This window comes from Babylonia areolata, chromosome 3 (assembly GCF_041734735.1).
Source record: "Babylonia areolata isolate BAREFJ2019XMU chromosome 3, ASM4173473v1, whole genome shotgun sequence".
NCBI lineage: Eukaryota > Metazoa > Mollusca > Gastropoda > Neogastropoda > Buccinidae > Babylonia > Babylonia areolata.
The window spans coordinates 35,120,810-35,140,809 of record NC_134878.1 but is presented as its reverse complement, the minus strand read 5'-3'; the positions used below and the strand labels follow the sequence as shown (position 1 = coordinate 35,140,809).

The window sequence follows — 20,000 nt, the reverse complement described above, 5'->3', positions numbered from 1 at the left end:
ACCATTTGTGTCCCATTCTACACAGTACATACTACGTCACTGCAGCATAATTGCAACTTAGACACGTTATGGCGATTACAATAGGCTAACGATATACAATGGTACGATGATTAAACAAGAAATAACCGCAAAGTATTAAAAATAGTAGGTCTAGAGTTAGGGGGAAGGTGGGATGAATTAGAAAAACATAAAAAAGTAGTAGTAGTAGTCGTCTTTTGTAGTAGTAGTAGTAGTAGTTGTTGTTGTTGTTGTTGTTGTGATGGTCATCTTCATAATGATAACAACAATAGTAATAACAACAACAACAACAATAACAGTAACAAGAAGAAGAAGAAGACGGATGATGATGATGACGCCGACAACAACAACATTGATAATAATGAAAATAGTAATAATGATATATGTAATATGAGTATGTTTATATAATATATACATGTACACATATGTAATACACACAGTAAGAAAAGTTATTTGTTATCATTTTGTATTGTGTTTTGTTTTATTTGTTTTGTTCGAAACTCTTCATTGTAGTGCCGTGTGGTGCTGATTTTGTAACAATTTCCCCCATACTGATTTTGATTGTTAGCGATTTGAGATAGGAGTATATTAAATGCCCATTATTACCATTGTCATTCTTCTTCTTCTTCTTTCTTTCTTTCTTTCTTTCTTTCCTTATTTGTTTGTTTATTTATTTGTTTATTCATTCATTTATTTCATCGTTCATTCATTCATTTGTCTAATTATTTTTATTTGCTTTTTTATTTCATGGTGATGATGATGGTGATGATACAGATACAGATACAGAATACTTTATCATCTCAAGAAGAGAAATTCATGCGTGGTGTTCGCTACATAAACAATGTATGGTGTGAACACACAAAAGGAACAAAATGCTCCAATGCCAAGTTGATGTGGGACCTCACAATCATAAACACCCACTGATCACAGTCATTCAATACCAGCGTAAATGTATACATAAAAGAAAATATGCTTAACTTCTAAGTTAATATAAGCATCACATAGAATAACCACAGCCACACACGTGCATAAATGATTATCGCACAAAACTAAAACAGACACATGTATACACGGTTAAAACCAAGCAATTTAGCAGTATTTAAAATCTAATACAAAATATAAAGTACACACATACGTACACATGCGTACACATACACACACACACACACACACACACACACACACACATGCGTTTGCGTAGACTTATTTAACAATAGTTGTGCATTAAGATTGATCAATTATTTCAGAACTGAATTGACTTGGGTATAAAACAGTTGCGGGTTCTAAGAGTTTTCAGTCTGGGAAATCGGTAGCGTTTCCCTGAAGCTAAGAGTTCATAATATATTGATAGTATATGGCTGTCATCGCTTATGATCTGTGTTGACTTTATACACATAATATACATAATACGGTATATGATATATACATAATATGATGATATATACATAATGTTTTATCATATTGCTGAGGAAGAAGCGTGCTAAAGTATGCCAATATGTGCCGTGAGGGTCGGCTCATATTGTTGCCGGCGACAGCATATGCTGCAAGAAAGGTCCATTCATCATCCGCAAGCCATAGGATTGACGTGCTACCTGACCCAAGCCATGTTCATCAACCGTCTTTTGTTTGAACAACCTGGCACTGACCTAAATGCACTGAAAGGTCTACCGACAGTGTTTATCAACAGGAAATAAATTCAAATGTCTCTGTTTGTGAATGATGTCACTCTTCGATCTGAAATCACAGGACTGCGGTTGATGTTAATTGCGTCTGTGAACATTATCACTGTTCTCTCTTTTCATTCTGTCTGTCTATCTTTCTTTCTTTCTCTATCTCACACACACACACACACACACACACACACACACACACACACACACACAGTGGAGTGATGGCATAGAGGTAACGTGTCCGCCTAGGAAGCGAGAGATTCTTAGTGCGTTGGTTCGAATCACGGCTCAGCCGCCGATAATTTCTCCCCCTCCACTAGACCTGAGTGGTGGTCTGGACGCTAGTCATTCGGATCAGTCGATAAACCTAGATCCCGTGTGCAGCATGCACTTAGCGCATGTAAAAGAACCCACGGCAACAAAAAGGTTGTTCCTGGCAAAATTCTGTAGAAAAATCCACTTCGATAGGAAAAACAAATAAAACTACACGCAGGAAAAAAAATGCAAAAAAGGGTGGCGCTGTAGTATAGCGACGCGCTCTCCCTGGGGAGAGCAGTCCGAATTTCACACAAACAAGTCGGTTGTGATAAAAAGAAATACAAATACAAACACACACACACACACACACACACACACACACACACACATACACTCACACACACACGCGCGCGCACACACACGCACGTACGCACACACACACACACACACACACACACACACACACACACACACACACACAGGTATACCGGTCTATCGATTTATGAATGGGAACAACGGTGCTTGTGTATTGATTTTCAAATCACACACGGCAAGAGGCACTGTCGATCAAATATCGGAATGAAGCGAGGAGCAAAGTCACTGGTCTCTGACAAAGAGAGGTACAGGAGAGGGACAGGAGAGGGACAGGAGAGGGTAGGGGTGTTGTGTTTGTTCTCATTTCATCGTGTTTACTTCAGAGAGCTCTTTGGAACGAGAAAGGCAAGAGATGAAGGGCAAATGCCACGTAGATATACAACTGAAGAGCCAAAGAAAAATTTCTCAAGGGTTTTAGGTATGGTATGTTTCTTTTTCCCGAACTGTCTTTGCTATGACACACAGAGTGAGGGGGAAAGGAGAAAGAGAGAAATTGTGTGTGTGTGTGTGTGTGTGTGTGTGTGTGTGTGTGTGTGTGTGTGTGTGTGTGTGTGCAATAGAGAGAGAGAGAGAGAGAGAGAGAGAGAGGGAGAAAGAGAGAGAGAGGAAACGAAACGAATTCTATTTCAGGAGGGAAGTGGAATAAGCATTGCTACTATTTTTCTTTTTTTTCTATTTCTTTTTGTTTAATTACAGTCAGCTCTCTGGGCAAAATCAAAACAAACAAAAACACACCAAACAAGAAAGGCAAGGCCTTCAAGACTCACTTGTGATACACACTGAAAAAAAAAGTATATTGAAATGTGTTCTCTATTCGTTATGATTATGTAAAGCTTTGCGTTTAGATTTTTTTTTTTTTAATAATAAAAAAAAAGAAAAAGAAAAGAAAAAAAAGCTTCTACGCAGATTCGAACCCTGGATGTTCGGGTCGAGAACGAGTGGTTTTGTGCATTGCGCTGACTCGGCATTCGTCAATTACGTTCAAAAATATTACTGGAGCATGTGCTTTTAGCGGAATAAATCGAGAACGGTAATCGAAGTGAAAACGCCGTTTAAATCATTTTATTTTGGTATATCTCGGGCATGTAAGAATTTCTTTCAAGTTCGAGGTAAGTCCGAGGTAAAGGAGACGTTCACATCGCATGAAACACGCTGCAATATGTGTCCGATATTTATAGATCTGCAGAATCGACAAGCATCGAAACTACGACACCGTCCATTCAGTTTCTCTTTTCTGTTCATTCTAGTTAATTTAGTATCCACTTTAAAACATTCATGTGCAGTAAACACTTCGATGATTATTTAAGAAATTCTTTTAATTTGGCGGTAAAAGAGATGTTGCCATCGCGTCAGGCTTTGCAACATGTTGTCAAGATCTGCACAAACCAATGTAGACAAGGCTGACCTTAGTCATTCAAATTTTCTTTTATGTTCATTCTAGTTAATTCGCTTTCCACTTCAGGATATTCATATGCAGTAAACACGTCGATAATGCAGTTAGTGTCACTGTGTGTGTTCTGTCCAAAAATTGTTTTTCTTTGCTTTTAATTGCGACCAAGAAAAAGGAGGCCGTGGCGCCACATGGCAGCTGCAAAGCGGTAACAGCGTTTTCGGAATCCAGAACCAACATTAACGAGATAAACCGTTAATGATTCGGAAATACCGTTAGATTTGGGAGACGTGCTGAAGAGTTAAAGGTCAATGCTTTAGGGCCATCGAGGCAGTGATTTCATATCCACTGTGCCTAAGCCGCCGAGGAATAGTTATGCGGGGCCCAATTATCTCCTTCCGCCGTTTTAACTTCCCCAACCACAATTCAGGTGCCCATTCACGCCTGTGTGGAATGAGGAAAATCGAAGTAAAATGCCTCACCCAAGGACATGCCGAAATGTGTGTCTGTAGTGAACACAGGATCAGAATTCTAACGCCTAAAAGATTGTAGTGTTGAATGCACGTTTATAAAGTTGCATTGCTCATTAGTCATACTCCTTTGTTACGCTTTTCTGTCTTTTTGACTCACTTGTATTTATAAACAAAGTAAAAATATATGATAACCTGTGTTTCTTTGTGTGTGTGTGTGAGAGAGAGAGAGAGAGAGAGAGAGTGTCCTGATTCCTTTGTTGGATTAACTGTGTATCACAAGTTAATCCTGAAGGCCTTGCCTCTTTAACTTATCTTTTTTTTTAAGCTAAATATATAGGCACTGCACATCTGGAATTGCTTTACTTTGATTACCTGAATGTTATTCATGAAAAAATGTGCTATGGAGTTTTTATACTTGGCTACACTATGTATAATATATATATATATATATATATATATATATATATATATATATATATATTCATACTTCACTTTTTTCAAGGTCAATGTGAAAATATTGTCGTCAGATATTGATAGTGGTGCAATGTTGTCATGAATGATTGGCATTATGATAAGTATTGCCATAGTATTGTTGACACTTTGCTGACTTAATGCGTGTCAGGTAACATAATGGAAAAAGAAATAAACCGTATGATGATTTCCATAAAGATTTCAAATGTATCAACACATTCCCTCTGAACAGTAACATAATAGGGCATGACACACCACATGCACATATTACACTTTATACACATAGATATACATACACGTATAGATACATTTTTGCATGCATCTACATTTTAAGTATGAAAGCATTATCAACCTGCATCGGTGTACGTTTTGATATTTCAACATGATTTGTTATGAGTTATTGTTTTCAAGACGTTTTTACACATGGGCACCATTTCCGTTGCATGTACATAGAACTCTACTTTATAATTGTTTCTTAAATACTCTCTACACGGTCTAATTTTGTATATTCTGCATCTGTAGATAAAGTGTTTCGCGAAAAAAATGATAAGGTTGGCCATTTCATCTGTTTTTGTAATATCATCATTTCCAAAGTGTTCTAATTCTGTGTGTAACTTAACGTTTGAACGGTTATCACATCTTTCCTTTAAAACGTTCTCTAATTCCCTCCAAATACAATTGACAGAGCCTGCAAACCCGAAGATAATGTTGGACTGAATCTGTCTCATTTTACAGACATTTGTTTAGGTAAATCATTCTCTGCTATGGTGTTTCTGCTTGTAGCTTTTTCTGTCCCTTTTTCAGGAACTGTCGGTGGAGTCTGTCCTCATTGCACAAAACATCACATTGTCTACATCCATTCACAAGCTGGAAAATAGATTTCATCAGTGCGGTACGTCAAGCAGTATTATGCTTGACTGCACATTTATTATCAACGGCAATATCACCAGTCTTTATGCCACACGTCTCATGTAGAAAAAATGAATATATATGAGAGAAAAGGTCCATATGTCTAGGGAAAAAAATGCGCGTGTATGATATACACCCATCTCAGCCCTGTATTTGAGCATTCAGCTTCCTATGTTTTGTGGTCATTGTCAAGTGTGGCTGTTCTTCTTTGCTATTTTCTCTCTTTGATGTTTAGGACGAGTTGACAGTTTTGTATGATGATTATGTATATTATCATATGATTATGATGGTGATAATGATGATGATTTTGATAATGATGATGAAGACGGGAGGACAGTCCAGTATGATGATGAGGAGGAGGAGGACGATGAGGATGTGATTAGGATGTTCAGGATGGGAGGACAGTCCTGTATGATGATGATGAGGAGGAGAACGACGATGATGATGATGCTAATATGATTATGATTGTGATGATAAAGACAACGATGACGACGATAATGATGATTGTGATGTTAATGACTATGACGACGACGTTGATGACGATAACGATGATGATGTTCAGGATGGGAGGACAGCCCTACACTTCGCGGCCTGTTACTCCAGAGAGGACACCATCAGACTGCTGCTGGGGCGTAAGGCCGACCCCTTCATACAGGCAGGGGTGAGTGGTGTGTGTGTGTGTGTGTGTGTGTGTGTGTGTGTGTGTGTGTGTGTGTGTGTGTGTGTGTGTTTGTCTGTCTATCTGTCTGTTTGCGTGCGTGTTTTATTTTGTTGTTGTGGCTGCTTTTTTTTTTTTTTTTTTTTTTTTTTTTTTTTTTTTAGTGACGGATATGGGTCGGTAGTAGACTGCTTCAAATTAAAACGTTCGTGCACCGTTGTAATGTGGACGGCAAATAAACACACACAAAATCGCCCAGTTTCAGTTCATTTCATTTCCTGATTTCGTTGATGAATAGCCCTGCTCCAAATGTTTTAGGGTGTGATCTTGACTCCTACTTGTATTGTAAAATTGTCATTTTTTTTCTTATTGATGATCACGCGCGCGCGCGCACACACAAACACACACACACACACACACACACACACACCTTCCCCTACACAACTACCCACTACCCACCCCTCTTTCTTTCCAGCCACCCACGTCCTCGCTCCCCTCTCCCCTCCCCATAGTCCCCCACTCCTCAGCCCCAGAGAGGCCGCACTCCCCTACACTCCCTCCTTCGCCCGCCCCCCCCCCCCCCCCCCCCCCTTCCTCTCTATCGATGTTTTCCTGGCGTCGCTAGACACAACAATGGCTGCTCTTCCCAACATGGCCTCCAAGTCACAGAGCGGAAATGAGGCACCCAGCCAAGGGTCGGTCACTCTTCTGCTTGCTCTCCATCCCCCTCTCTCTTCCTCCTTCCCTCCCTCCCTCTCTGCACTTACCTCTATCGATCCCTCTCACCTGCTCCTCCACCCTCACCACCCTGCCTTCTCTCCCCTTCCCCCTCCGTGTCCCTGTTCAGATCAGGTCCTTTATGTCACGTCCTCTCTCTCTCCCTCCCTCCTTCCTTCTCTCTCTCTCTCTCTCTCTCCCCACACTATATATCACAAACACCTGACAAAAACCTAAGCTGGCCTGAGTGCTGAGAATCAATACACTCCGCTTTTATCATTCTTATTCAGCACTGTGCGTATTATCAATGTTCTTTTTCTCCCTCAGAAATGGGTGGAGGTAAGGTCTGAATTGATGTCTAAACTTACACTTTTGCGTCAGTAGGATCGGTAGGGCGAGTGGGAAGATGAAAACTTTCATATGATTGTAAGAAATGTAATACTTTACGTTTGATTACGTGTTAGTCTGCTGTAAAAATTGAATGTCCCATACCTAAATAATATGATGTTCCTGTTTTTAGGTCAGGTATGACAAAAGCAGATCCTACACATTTTGATTCGTCTTCAGTCTTGCCTGTCGAAGTGCTTCTTGAAATGAAATGAAAGTTTTAGATTTCAGTTTATTCGCTTCTCTTGCGACGATTTTGGCGGACATCCATGGAAAGCAGCTGAATGGCCTCCCTTGCAGTTCCAACAAAACCTTTCAGCAGTACATTTGTCTCGAGAATGAGACGACTGTCCACATCTGCTGCATCGATGAGTATTACTGGAACAATGTTTTCAAGTGTGATGTAACAATTGACAAAAAGTACATCTTACGACTGGAGAACAATATGGATATATTTTTAAATGGACATTGTCAAAGCTTAGTTTTTCTGGAAGGTCATGAAGTTTGAATGTTATCACTGTCGCTGGTGTCCCGTTTTTCAGATGGATTTCCCGAAATGTCGCTCACAATAGGAAAGAAAGCTGGTGTCAACTTCTCGGAAAACTATTCCCACAGTTTTCGAGTCAGGTTTTGAAGCTAAGACAGAAATGCCCGCGATGCTTTGCGTCTGTAACAACTTCTTACGTTGTCTCTCGTTTTTACACTGGACGTAAAAAGATAGATAAGATAAGAATAACTTTATTATCTCCAACTGGAGAAATTTGGTCAGGTGCATTATCACAACATAGACAAGTAAACAACATGGGGACCATAACTGTAAAAGTCAACAACAGCTTTTACGAATATTACGAAGATACAAATGTAAAAAATATCACATACACCGTTTCATACATACATCCACACACTGCAGGTAATAACTAGTATTCTTAATGTAAAAACAGAAAGAATTAAGAAACATTATTTGAATATAATTATAAGCATAGCCTACTATACTGCACATTGATTATAATAGACAGATAAGATAAGAATAAAGATAAATTGCGGAAACCGCAACCAGATAATCAGAACACACCCACCCCCCACCCACCCCACACACGCGGATTACTTGATTAAACAAGAGTAATAAACATATGTTCTCAAATAAAAGCATTTCATATATTCGCTTTTAAAACATTACAATTAAAACTATTATTTCTCAGTTTATTTTCAGATTCCACCTCTCCAGACTGGATGGCTTTTTTATGGTAATGAGGATATAAATGTCGCAGTTGGAGAGAGTCATTTCCCGAATCTTTTAATAAAACAAGAAACTGTTCCTCTGTGTTGAACAGATCAGGTAAAACGGATGATTGTTGATACTTGAGATGTACTTGTTTTGAAGGAGTGGTTACTTTCAGATGTTGTTCATTCTTTCCCCACTTAGATTCCATCATGATAATGACGCAAACTGTATTGACGACATGGCCTCCTCCAGTTACGTCAATGCAAGACGTCATATTCAGGTTTAAAAACAAAACAAAAAAACCCACAAAAAATGTTGCGATAACAAACTCAAAAGGTTTTTTTTGGGGGAAAAAATGAATGGTTAATACACGAAGAACAAAGTAAACACTGATTTCGGCTTCGTGTTAATCGTGGCGTGTAATATCCTCATGGCTTTAAATCATCTTGTTGATATACCAATCATAGTAATATCCTATTTTGTATTGATTCTCAGTCTGTTTTAAAAAGTTTGCTCCTTTTTGAGAATAATCAAAGAGAAGATTTATTGTTTGAAATTGGGTATTTATTGCACTCCCTATTTGTGAAGGGTACAAATGTTGGTTTTTGTTGGATACCATCCCACACTGGATTCCTTTATTACGACCAAGCAGACAGGGCAGCAAAAAGGGGTGCAAAGAATCATATAGATAGTATAAAAGTATATTGTCATACAAGGAAATAAGCAATATATTAGAAAGATACTTTTATAGGTGCTTGAATTCAAGTCTAAAACCTCGTCAGTTGACTCTCTCAGACTTTGGTCCGATTCGCAGACCAATTCAGAGTTTAGCTCTCAGACTGTTATCAAATTAATTACGGACAAAGTATTGTTCTAATGTCAAGTGCATATGCTTTAGTAACCTGACAGTTAAGCATATAATTTTTGACTGTAGCTTGATGAAGCCTTATGTACACGAAAGTGTGTCTTCACAAGTGACTGAGAACGTTGATGTTTTTGACTTTTTGCATTCATTATCAGTTGTTTCGCTTGTCAGTTTAACGACTTCTCTTTTATGAAGTCCTTTAAGTAATTTCCTGTAATCGTATTTAGATTTTTTTTTTTCAAATTTCACCCTCATTTCACCCTCATTTGCCCAGTTTCCCCCAACCCTCCATTCATTCACATCTCCCACCCCTTCTAACCGATAATACTCAAATGTATTCATAAATACTTTAACAAAATGTCTTCAATCACCGATATGTCAAAGTCAAACGGCAAAGTCAAAGTTCTATTCTTCTAAAATCCTTGCATGCACCACAGCCAAACAGCTTTTCAACGCTACGAACAATCTACTAGGTAAAATGAAAAACACTCCTCTCCCTACAACATTTTCGGTGCAGGAACTCCCTCAAACGTTTTCTGACTTCTTCACCAGCAAAATATCATGCAGTCGTGAGAAGCTTGATTCTGTTGTGTCTCCTTCTTCACCGGTTCAAGAACGCGTGTACAGTGGTCCTGTTTTACATTGTTTCCAACCGGTTACTGAAGATTTTGTGAAGAAAGTGTGTTTGAGCGCTTGTCCGAAATCCTGTGAGCTTGACCCTGTCCCGTCTTCTTTGTTGGTTGAATGTATTGATGTTCTACTGCCACATATTACTCATGTCATCAATTCTTCCTTACTGTCTGGTTGTTTCTCAGAAAGCTTCAAATCTGCTGTTGTACGTCCACTCATCAAGAAACCATCTTTGGATCATAATTGTTTGAAAAATTATCGACCTGTCTCTAATCTGTCATTTTTATCAAAACTGCTAGAAAAGATCATATTGTCTCAGCTCTTAGCTCATCTGGAACAAAATGGTTTACTTAATTCCCACCAGTCAGCTTATAGACGTGGTCATAGTTGCGAAACAGCCCTTCTTAGAATAGTGAATGATTTGCTTTCGGGATTTGATGAGGATAAGGTATCTGTTCTCGCTCTCTTAGATTTGTCAGCAGCTTTTGACACTATCGACCACTCTATCCTCTTGAACAGACTTAAAACTTCCTTTGGTGTTCGTGACACTGCACTAGCATGGATCACGTCTTACCTGTCAGATCGTACACAGGAAGTATGTGCAAATGGTAGATACTCTAGAGTATCTGCCTTGAAATATGGTGTCCCACAGGGGTCCGTCCTAGGTCCTGTTCTTTTCGTGCTGTATGCGGCTCCTGTGTCGGATGTCATCAGTCATCATGCGATGTCGCATGAGAGCTTTGCTGATGACACACAACTTTATCAGTCGGCTTCCATAGCTGAATTTGATGCACTGGTGACTCAAACACAGGAGTGCATTGCTGGCCTAAAGGACTGGATGACTCTCAACAAGCTGCAATTAAATGATGATAAGACTGAATTGATGATAACCTGTCCAAAGAAGTTTCGTCAACATCCTTCCTTTCCTGACTCTGTTCTGATCAATAGCACACCTGTTTCACTTTCTCCCTCTGTTCGCAGTCTTGGTGTAATCCTAGACCAGTCTCTTTCCTTCCAACAGCACATTTCGAATATCTGTAAAGTTGCCTATTTGGAACTGCGTAGAATCAGCTCTATCCGCCACTATCTCTCAACCGATGCAACCAAGACACTTGTATGCTCTCTGGTTCTCTCAAGATTAGATTACTGCAACTCTCTTTTGGCCGGCCTTCCCAAATATCTGTTAGACAGACTCCAACGAATTCAGAATAATGCTGCCAGACTAATTTGCAGAGCTTCTAAATTTGACCATGTTTCTCCTCTCCTTCAGTCTCTCCACTGGTTGCCTGCTTCTGATCGAATAGACTATAAGCTATCCACTCTGACCTTTTCTGCAGTCAACGGATCTGGCCCCAAGTATCTTTCTGAACTTATCCATATCTATACCCCGTCTCGCCAGCTCCGTTCTTCCTCTGATACTCGACTTTTCAGGATACCTCACGTTAGAAGTAAGACCTATGGACACAGATCGTTTTCTTTTCAATCGCCAAAGACGTGGAACAAGCTCCCTGATAACCTCCGTCATTCTGATTCCCTCGCATCTTTTAAATCTCGTCTCAAAACTCACTTTTTCCCTCAGCAATAAGTTCAATTGTGGCAGGTCCACTTCCTTTGTGTTAGCTGTGCTTGACTATGTGTGTATACATATGTATGTGTACATAACTACATGCATGTATATGAATGTATATTGTGTGTGCGTGTGTTTATGTAAGTTTGTGCCTGCCTATGTGTGCGTATGTGTTAGGGTAGCTGTTAGATACACATGTATGTTAAAATGTATGTATGCAGCGCGCGCGCGCGCGCGCGTGTGTGTGTGTGTGTGTGTGTGTGTGTGTAGTCACATTTTGGTGTGTGTATGTAACATAGATATGATGTATTATGTTTACAAAAGCGTTTTTGTAAAGCACCTAGAGCAGATTTCTGGATAGTGTGCTATATAAGTATCCATTATTATTATTATTATTATGTGTGACGGGACATTAAACAAAAATTCCTCCTACGTGTTAGTCTCCCCCTTTGTTTGAAAGCCAAACAGACAACTGTCAATGAAATTCATTTCCCTTCACCTACCTCTGTCGATCCAGATCCTCAACCTTCATCATACCGCCTTCATCTTCGTCATCATATCCCAGATCCAGATCAGGTCCTTCATATCTCGACCTTTCTCTCTCCATCCACCACCACACATTACAAAAACCTTATAAAACAATCAACACACTCCTTTTTTTCACACAATCCTCTTCTTCTTAGTAGTAGTAGTAGTTGTAGTAGTAGTAGTAGTAGTAGCAGTATTCGACAGAAAGGAAAGGGGGTACGATCTGAGATTTCTGAACGTTACACATCGTTTCGCACTTTATCCCTCATGTCACGTCGGCAGGACGATTCCAGAACACAAACCGTTTTGATCCGAACAGACTGCAGCTTACAGAAAAGTTATCAACACCAGTGGATAGAAATCCATTTGTACCATTATAGCCGAATGGTTAAAGCGTTGGACTTTCAATCTGAGGGTCCTGGGTTCGAATGTCGGTGACGGCGCTTGGTGGGTAAAGGGTGGAGATTTTTCCGATCTCCCATGTCAACATATAGGCGCAGACCTCTAGTGCCTGAACCCCCTTCGTGCGTATACGCAAGCAGAAGATCAAATACGCATTCTTAAGATCCTGTTATCCATATCAGCGTTCGGTGGGTTATGGAAACAAGAATATACCCAGCATGCACATCCCCGAAAACGGAGTATGGCTGTGTACATGGCGGGGTAAATATACAAAATGGTCATACACGTAAAATGTTACATGTTTGTCTGAGTTTGTATGTGTGAGTGCCAGAAATCTGATTAAATGGCACAGGAAACAAATGATGGCGCCCAGTGGCAGCCGTCAGTCGGCTCTACTCAGGTAGGCAGCCTGTTGTGTAAATGATCCCGTGTTTGTAAAGCGCTCAGAGCTTGGTCTCCGACCGAGGATATGCGCTATATAAGTATCCCTATCAATCAGTCAATCAATACTGGAAGTGACATTTGAACAAGGAGGCAGAAACAATCGCATGTCGTTTATATTAACCCATGGAAGGCTATCAAGACTCTGACCAGCGTGTTGGGTTTATGCGTAGGTCTGGCATCTGCTTCTTTTTGCAGATGTGATGAAGCATATATGGATCATTCCGCACGCTTTGACATCTTTGAAACTGACACTGAAACTGGGGGAGAGTGTCTAGCCTTCCAGCGCTCACTGCCCGGAATGCTTGCCATGGGGATACAAGAAGAGACAAGAATGCTTTATTATCTCCAAAAGGGGCATTATTGGCAGAATACAAGATTGTTAGCAGAATACACGGCCAGTTCAATATCTCACCCTGAGGTACAACTGTCCTGGATTGTTTTCATGAGCTCAAACGCAGACACTTGTTGTATTTAATGGAACATTCGTGTTCGGGGAGAGATTGTTGAAAGTGTGCAAACTGCTCGGGAGTGTGTCTGTTCATTATGTCGCTTATCGGCATCGTGGTCATCTATTGTTCTGTCTCTGTGTCTGTCTGTCTGTCTGTCTGTATGTCTCTCTCTCTCTCTCTCTCTCTCTCTCTCTATCTCTGTGTAGAGGAGCGGGGAGGGGAGACGGGAGAGAGGAGGGAGGGGGTTGGCGGGATTGAGGTTCCGGCATACGTGCATAAGTGGAGTGATGGCCTAGAGGTAACGCGTCCGCATAGGAAGCAAGAGAATCTGAGCGCGCTGGTTCGAATCACGGCTCAGCCGCCGATATTTTCTCCCCCTCCACTAGACCTCGAGTGGTGGTCTGGACGCTAATCATTCGCATGAGACAATAAACCGAGGTCCCGTGTGCAGCATGCACTTAGCGCACGTAAAAGAGCCCACGGCAACAAAAGGGTTGTTCCTGGCAACATTCTGTAGAAAAATCCACTTCGATATGAAAAACAAACAAAAAATGGGTGGCGCTGTAGTGTAGCGACGCGCTCTCCCTGGGGAGAGCAGCCCGAATTTCACACTGAGAAATATGTTGTGATAAAAAGAAATACAAAAAATACAAAATCATCCTGGAATTTCCCATCTTGCGTACATCATCCACTTACCCCATTCACCCCCCTCTCCACCACGCGTTAACTCTCTCTCTCTCTTGCTGAAGTGTGGTCAAAATAACTGTCCATGGGTGGTGTAATTTAGATTGGAAGCTTGCACAAACGTTCTTGCCTGTGCATGTCCTGAATTACGCTGTGTTAGAGTTGCACAGTTGAACCGTCATGTTATATTTGATCTTCTTTTCCTTCTGCCTCAACTCTGTGACGAGTCATTGGGACACCGCATAGAAGTGTTGACCAGATTCCTGCAGGTCTGTCGGTTGTGTGTCAGGCCTGGGTCTCTCTATTGATTCTTCCGTCAATTCGGCACTGTTGTCAGTCCTCTGTTTTTTTCTGTCTTCCCCGCCGTCTTCCTCCCTCGACAGCCACTTGGAGGATTGGTTCAGCAAAGCCATTTCATCTTGTGACGTGGTCATGTCAACTTAGTTTTCTTTTCTATGCGGATTTCCATTTGGACCAAATGTGCTGCATGATAGTTTGGAAGACGTGTTGATCGGGGAAGTGTATATAGTGTTTAGTATCTTGCAATATCACACTTCACTTTCCAAGGTTAATAGATACTGATCTGCTTTCACTTGTCCTGCGCTGCTTGTTCTTATTTTATTTCAGTCATTTGCTATCTCTTTCTCTTTTTCTCGTTCTCTCTCTATGACTGTCTGTCTGTATGTATGTCTGTCTTTCTCTTCTCAAGTGTCGATCAGAATATCAGTTCATATTTTAGAATATCAACAAACAAAAAAAATATTCAACATTGGTCTTTCAAACCGTGTATGTATGTGTGTGTGTGTGTGTGCGTGCGTGCATGCGCGCGCGCGCGTGTGTGTGTGTGTGTGTGCGTGCGTGTGTGTGTGTGTGTGGTTGTGTGGTTGTGGTTGTGCGTGTGTGTGTGTGTGTGTGTGTATGTGTGTGAATTAGCTCAGTTGACTTTTATTTTTTTCTATATCTTAAGCAATGTATATGTCGCTTATGTATGATTGTCCCACATGCGCCAACAGGGGCAGATTTTATTGATTCTTGATACTTTGATGCATGCGTGTGTGTGTGTGTGTGTGTGTTTGTGTGTGTGTGTGCATGCGTGCATGCGTTTGTGCGTGTGTGTGTGTGTGGGGGGGGGTGCGTGTGTGTGTGTGATGGCCACAGCCGTACCAGCAGCTGGCGGTGCACATGGTGTGTGGCCGGGTGGGCGTGGCGCTGGGGTCTGTGCAGGCCCTGCTCCGGGCCTCTGGGAAAGACGCCCGCCTCCTGAAGGACAAGGTGGGTCAACCTCACCATCCATGTCTTCAACACCACTCTTCTTTGGTCTTCTTCGTCATCTTCGTCAGCAGCAGCGTCGTCGTTGTCATTATCATCGTCGTAACCATTCATCATTTTCATCAGCACAATTGATTATCATAATTGTCGTCGTCATCGTCATCGTAGTTGTCGTATTTATCCATCCAACTCCTCTTCCTCCTCATCATCACCATCATCATCATCAGTAGTAGTAGTATCGTAGTCATCATCATCGTCGTTGACCTCGTTGTCATCATCATCATCATCATCATCTTCTTCTTCTTCTTCTTCTTCTTCTTCTTCTTCTTCGTCTTCGTCTTCCTCTGATCGTCATCTTCATCTCCATGATCACCGTAGTCGTCGTAATCATCCATAATCATCATCATCATCGTCGTCATAGCTGTTGTCATCGTCATCGTATTTGTAGTCGTCGTAGTCATCCATCATCATCATCATCACCACCACACATAGATACACATTTGCTTCAGAGTTCAGGATACAGACAGGCATTACTACAAAGCTATGATCCATTGTGAACAGCGTGGACAAAATAGATTATAGATATACTCGCTGTGTGGAGTTTGACGACAAGATACAATGGAACCACTAGCACATGACAGTTATTCTCACAGATAGGTAGACTGCAACAACTCATCGATTTTCGCACCAAGCAAGAATGGAATAATTCAAAAGTCGTTGATTCTCACAGTGAGGCATACTGGAACAACTCGCCTTTTCTTAACAAGACACATTGGAGCAACGGACTTTTTCTACAAGACAGACTGAAACAGCTCTTATATCTACAAAACAGATTGGAACAAGTTAATTTTTCTCAGCAAGGTACACTGGAATAACCTGCGCGTAGCCTTATTGTCTGACGCCGAGGTAATTGGGGAGAAATGCACATATGGTCAATGATCCGATAATCAGGTGAACTGGAACAGCGCCAGTTCTCTCCACCGCATTGGGGCAAACAGGCGTTATTGCAAGGCATTCACCCCCTGATCGATCATCGATGCAAAGCTACACTGATACAGAATTGATTTGATCTTAGCCAAACACTGCCTGTTTGTGAATTATAAACAGGTTTCTAGCGGTGCAAACAGGGTGTGCCTGTTGCTAAACAGAAAGGAAAAAAGTATTCATCCGTGCCTAATTGGAATACCATTGACGTCATGTGCCGGGTTTAAGAAGTACATTTTGTCCTTTCTGGGGTTTTTGTTGTTGTTGTTGTTGTGTCAGAATTAGCCAGAAACTACACAACGCAGAAGGATCGGAGTGTTGAATATCAGGTATAAAAAAGAAAGAAAAAAGGGGGTGGAGGGGTCGGGGCGAGGGGGGGTTAAAGGTCCCACAGCCTTTTGCGGCCATCAGGGCTTTTAATTCATATCCACTGTGGCTGGGGCTTGACGTAGGAATGCGGGGCCCATTCCTCTCCTTCCCCCGCTTTGGATAACCTTCCTCAGCCGAAGTCAGGAAGCCATTCACACCGAGGTGGAGTGAGGAACATCAGAGTAAAGTGCCTTCCCCAAGGGCACAACACCATGCCGAATCGGGGACTACAGCCTTGATCGCTGATCAACACAGGATCAGAAATCCAACGCCCAACCGATTCTACCACAGGACCTTAAATGCCCAAATGCACACACAAAGCCACTGAATTTAACGTTGACAAGAGACATGGAAGACTTCGGGCGGAAACGTTTCCTGTTGTCACAGACATGCTGACGATAGGCCTACTCCTGTTTGCTGAATGTTCACTATGTGCAGCAATTGTTACAAGCTCTGTTTTGTCGTGATGGGAGTTTAATGCCAAAAAAAGGGGGGGGGGACCCTAAACATTTGATCCTTTTCTTTTTGTCTCTCGTTGTCAACTCTGTTTATGTTTTTGTTCTATGCCTCTCTCTGTTTCTGTCTCTACCCGTTTGTGTCTCTGTCTGTCTCTCCCAAACCCAAAACAAATTTCAAAAGACAAAATCTGCTGCACGATATATATATATATATATACGTGTGTGTGTGTGTGTGTGTGTGTGTGTGTGTGTGTGTGTGTGTGTGCCCACAGAACGGCTCCCTGCCCCTGTTCCTGGCCGTGGAGGCGGGCAGTGTGGCGGTGACCAGGGAGCTGCTGTCCGCACAGCCTGACCAACAGCTCAAGACCACCAAGCCGGTAACACACTGCACACTCTCGCACCTACACATTGCACACAAATACGCAAACGCCCTAGTGTGCGCAGACACACACACACACACACACACACACACTCACACACGCAAGCACGCACGCACACACGCACGCACGCACGCACGTTGTGTTGATTCTAAATCAGTTCTTCATGCTATTGAACTTACAAAAGAAACGGTTAGGTATGAACTCATTATTGAAATTAACCATTTGATTCACGAACTCTTACTAAGAGGCTCCCACATAACCTTTTGCTGGATTCCTTCTCATTGCGGTTTTTACTATAATGAAAAAGTTGACATTTTGGCTAAAAAAAGGAGATAGAAGCTCCACGAAGGAGTTAGATTTAAATGTTTCGCTTTCACTACAGGAATGTTACACCATGGTAGAAAAAGTCCAATGGTCAAAATTTCAGTTTGAGGAAAAACACACCGGTAACTCGGAGTTACATAAGAACATAAAGAAAATGTATGGTTTCATGGGAAAACATTACCATAATGATTTTCATAAGAGGCAAATCATTTCTCTAATCTGCAGATGGAAAATGAATTGTTTTAGGACAAAATATGTCAGTAATGTTTCTTGCATCTGTGGTGCTCACATAACAGCCGATCATATACCAACTTGCGATATGTTAAAGTCTCAAATCCCTGAACTGAAATCATCTTCAGTGTTGACGATCTTCAGCATTCCGTTGCTAATGTATGGCTTTTTCAACTCATTGTTAAATAGTCCAGTTGGTTCGCTGTTATAGTTGTTAGTTTTTCATTTGAAATATGTTATATTGTTATGTTTTGTTTTGTTTTTTTGTGTTTTTTTAAACAAAACTTAAATCAATAATTTTCGCACACACACACACACACACACACACTTTCACTTACTCGTATGCGTACACAGTAATTCTCCCCCCCCCCCCCCCCCCCTCCCCCTCCTCCCACTCGATTTTTTTCCTTCCCTCGTCTAATATCACTTACAATGAAAAGACGTTAAACTAAAGAACGAACGCACGCAAGCACACACACACTCATAGACCTAGAGATCTCTCTCTGTCTCTCTATGTATCTCTGTCTCTGTCTGTCTGTCTGTCTGTCTGTCTCTATCTCTTTCTCTGTCTGAGTGTCTGACTCTCTCTCTCTCTCTCTCTTATCATACAGGTGGAAAGCCAGTGTCGTGTGTTCTTGACACTGTGTGCACACCTCCTCCCCTCCTCAACCACTGAGCTGTCACCACGCAGCCAGCTGTCTCATGTGTGTGTTAGTGGTAAATTTTAAGAAAGTTTATTTTCTCTGTAATGTCTGCCCACACCAAATATGGCTTGAAAATATGAAACACCAGTTCTTTTCGGCACGTTCTTATTATCATGACAATGCACTTCAGGGAATGAAACAAAAATTATATGGAACACAAAATTGATTTTACCGTCAGGTTGCTGTTAGGCCCACACTTTAATTTCCTGTTCACAAACCTTACCACTACTATCTGACAAGCTGCCACACTGTTATCAAAATCACACACACACACACAAAAAGCAAAAAAACAAAAAAAAAACAAAAAGAACTTTCATTGTCAATGTCGCATTTCAGCACCAGCCAGGAAGAGCACCAATAATCCTGAAATGCGATCAAATCAATGGTCGGTTATCCGATAACCAACTGCTCTGGTAGGACAATCCATTTTCCGTACATGTCACAAGTGAATCCCCAGATATTCTTAGACGCTGTCTTTTCCGCGCTTCTGGCAGGTAGCGTTGCACTCTAAGCTGACTGACAGAGAAAGGGTGTCAAAATAGGACTCAAGGCATCGAAGTGCTTTGTTGTCTTAAACAATCTGCTTTCGCCCATGTGGTCGTTTTGTCGATAAATAGCCTTGCAGCTACTCCCTTTTGTGCATATTGATCAGAACGTGGACCGCACTGATAGATTGCCATGACATGCTCTTGAGTAGAGGAGAGGTGAAGGAGGTCGCCAAGTTTTATTCAGATAAATATTTGTGCACAGACCTCATCACTTACTGGATAATGAACACGAATGACCAACCAAATCAACATACATACTTGCACATGAACACACTCATGGAGTCGTCAAGACCATTTGGGAGTTAGCTCACACAACCCATACTCTTCTGATGTTATCAAGAAAATCTGAGTTCTTCCGGTTTTGAAATAGATTAGTTTGATCATAAAAGAAAAGAAAAAATATCTCTTTTTTATTATGAGTGTGTATTTTCACAGATTTCGACAATATGTAGCGTTTACTGTATATTCATGCAACGAAAGGTTCAAATAGGCTTGGACATTACAGACAGTGACTTCAAACTGACTTGAGACGGCAGTGTTTGGAGTGTGAGAACGCGTCCAATTTGCGGATCATTTTTTCGAACGAATTTGACCTGTCCTGGATGATCATCGTTTG

At 41.3% G+C, this 20,000-nt stretch overlaps 1 protein-coding gene across 1 annotated transcript in view; it reads left to right on the top strand.

The window, feature by feature from the left end:
• LOC143280302 (uncharacterized) overlaps window positions 1-20,000 on the top strand; it is a 97,082-nt gene that overhangs the window by 20,098 nt on the left and 56,984 nt on the right. Inside the window, exons 3-5 of the mRNA XM_076584933.1 lie at window positions 6,127-6,225; window positions 15,276-15,389; window positions 17,470-17,574. Coding sequence (XP_076441048.1) covers window positions 6,127-6,225; window positions 15,276-15,389; window positions 17,470-17,574 — 318 coding nt within the window. The remainder of the gene's footprint in view (window positions 1-6,126; window positions 6,226-15,275; window positions 15,390-17,469; window positions 17,575-20,000) is intronic.